At 55.4% G+C, this 2,137-nt stretch overlaps 1 protein-coding gene across 1 annotated transcript in view; it reads right to left on the reverse strand.

The window, feature by feature from the left end:
- Positions 1-237: 237 nt before the first annotated feature.
- The window catches only part of RPL32 (ribosomal protein L32), a 3,273-nt gene continuing 1,373 nt past the window's right edge, over positions 238-2,137 (reverse strand). Inside the window, exons 2-4 of the mRNA XM_009283773.2 lie at positions 1,525-1,625; positions 1,102-1,283; positions 238-413 (exon numbers count right to left, since the gene is read on the reverse strand). Of these exons, the coding sequence (XP_009282048.1) occupies positions 284-413; positions 1,102-1,283; positions 1,525-1,620 (408 nt within the window). The 5' untranslated portion in view covers positions 1,621-1,625 and the 3' untranslated portion in view covers positions 238-283. The remainder of the gene's footprint in view (positions 414-1,101; positions 1,284-1,524; positions 1,626-2,137) is intronic.

The following is a 2,137-nucleotide window of genomic DNA, read 5'->3' on the forward strand; positions in this document are numbered from 1 at the left end:
CCCCACCTCGCTACAACCTCCTTTCAGGTAGTTGTAGAGAGCGATGAGGTCTCCCCTCAGCCTCCTTTTCTCCAGGCTAAACAACCCCAGTTCCCTCAGCCGCTCCTCATCAGACTTGTTCTCCAGACCCCTCACCAGCCTCGTTGCCCTTCTCTGGACACGCTCCAGCACCTCAACGTCCTTCTTGTAGTGAGGGGCCCAAGTCTTTCCCCTTTGGCCATTCAAAACATCCACCAGTTTGTTTTTACACTTTATTAAATACATCTCGGATGTAGAAGCCAGTTTATTCATTCTCCTCACTGCGCAGTCTGGCGTTGGGGTTGGTGATCTTGATGGCGAGCTGAGCAGCTCTCTCCACGATTATCTTCCGGTTCTTAGAAGACACGTTGTGAGCGATCTCTGCGCAGTACGACCTGTCGGAAACAGACCGCGCTCAGGCTTGGCCCCAACAGCGCTGTCAGCAGACAAGGCAAAGCACTCCAGAGCCATCCCGCCAGCAGCGCCCAGGTGCACAGAAGCGTCACGGCACAAGAGCTGCACCACCTGACTCCCACCCCCATCGCCACGCCCGACCCGTTCTGGCCCGAAGCAGGAGCTCACCTCCAGAACGGCTCAACCCTTCCGCTCGCTTTCTTGCGAATGAGGAGTCAGGAAGAGGTAGTTTTAATGGTGTTAACTATTACTCTTATTACTTTGTTAGGTAGTGAGAACGTGCTACAAGTAGATTTAGGCCTGTGTCTGAACAGATGCGAAGCCGCAGTTCTGATCGTTGTTTTGTCAAAGTGATGTAGCTACAGTGCTGTTTACCACCGCTATAACGTCATATTTTTGCCAAAGGTACAAGTTTGCCAGCCCCGAGACACCCTCTGTGCCCTCCCGCCCGCGGCACTGCAGCGCTAAGGAAACCAAGACGACCTTCGTGCTCTTAAAAGCAACAGCTTCCCTCGTCCGCCGCCTACGTCTCGCCCCGACTGCGCTGCCTTTTCGTCTTCCAGCCCCGTGCCGTGAGGGGACAGGCAGCGCACAGCCCCAGCGCAGGTGGCAGAGCTGCCAGCGGCAGCTCCGCTCAAGGCAGGGAGCACACGGGCCCTGCAGACTTACTTGTTGCTCATCATGAGCACTTCCAGCTCTTTGACGTTGTGGACCAGGAACTTCCTGAACCCGGTGGGCAGCATGTGCTTTGTCTTCTTATTGCTGCCATAGCCGATGTTGGGCATCAGGATCTGACCCTTGAACCGCCTGCGAACTCTGTTATCAATACCTCTCGGTTTACGCCAGTTGCGCTGAAGAAACGCAGAAGACATTTAATCGTTACAAAACGAGATCAGTCTGAGAACGCCTGCCTCCGTGTAACAGCTCTAGCCAAAACCGATCTCCAGAAAGATCCCCTGTGCCAGGCTGTTACAGCACGGCCCGCTGTTTCAACACTGACCCTTTACGCTTCAATTCGCCATCAACCCTAAAGGCAGCCACGTCCGACTGTCCCAGAATTCGTTTTCTAATGAACTTCCAGTGACTTTTTACCTTGATCTTGACATAGCGATCAGACTGATGGCGGATGAACTTCTTGGTCCTCTTCTTGACGATTTTAGGTTTCACGAGAGGTCTGAGGGCAGGCATGGTGTCTACGATAAAGAGAACTGGAGTGAGAAGGGAGACCCGACAGAAAGGCGACGTGTTATTCCACTTACAGCACGTGTAGCAGACTACCTTCCACTCGCTGGCCACTCTGGAGGCTAGCGAGGGAATGGGTGTTCATCTGCAGTGCCTCTCCCTCCCGCCTCCGAAGCTGGAAGAGCACCGAAAGCTCTCCAGATGCGATCCTGGGAGGTCACGCGTCGCTCAGAGAGCTTCCACGGCCGCCTTCGCAGGCACTACGCTCCCCGCCCGTTACTCTCCCGCCCTAACAACTCGAGAGCCCTTCCAACGCCGGAGAACCAGGCTGCTTCAGCGCAGACGGACAGGCCGGCAGCGCTGCACGTTCTCTTCTTAAAGATTACAAGCAATTGAGACTCACCTCACGCAAACCCGCGGGCTCAGCTGCAGCCGCCTCTCCGGTCAGCGCCCCGCCAGACGGCACAGCCCGCCCCGGCACTAACGCTAAAACCAACGATTTTAGCTCATACCCCCCGCTTCA

Source organism: Aptenodytes forsteri, unplaced genomic scaffold, assembly GCF_000699145.1.
Source record: "Aptenodytes forsteri isolate BGI_AS27 unplaced genomic scaffold, ASM69914v1 Scaffold267, whole genome shotgun sequence".
NCBI classification, from domain to species: domain Eukaryota; kingdom Metazoa; phylum Chordata; class Aves; order Sphenisciformes; family Spheniscidae; genus Aptenodytes; species Aptenodytes forsteri.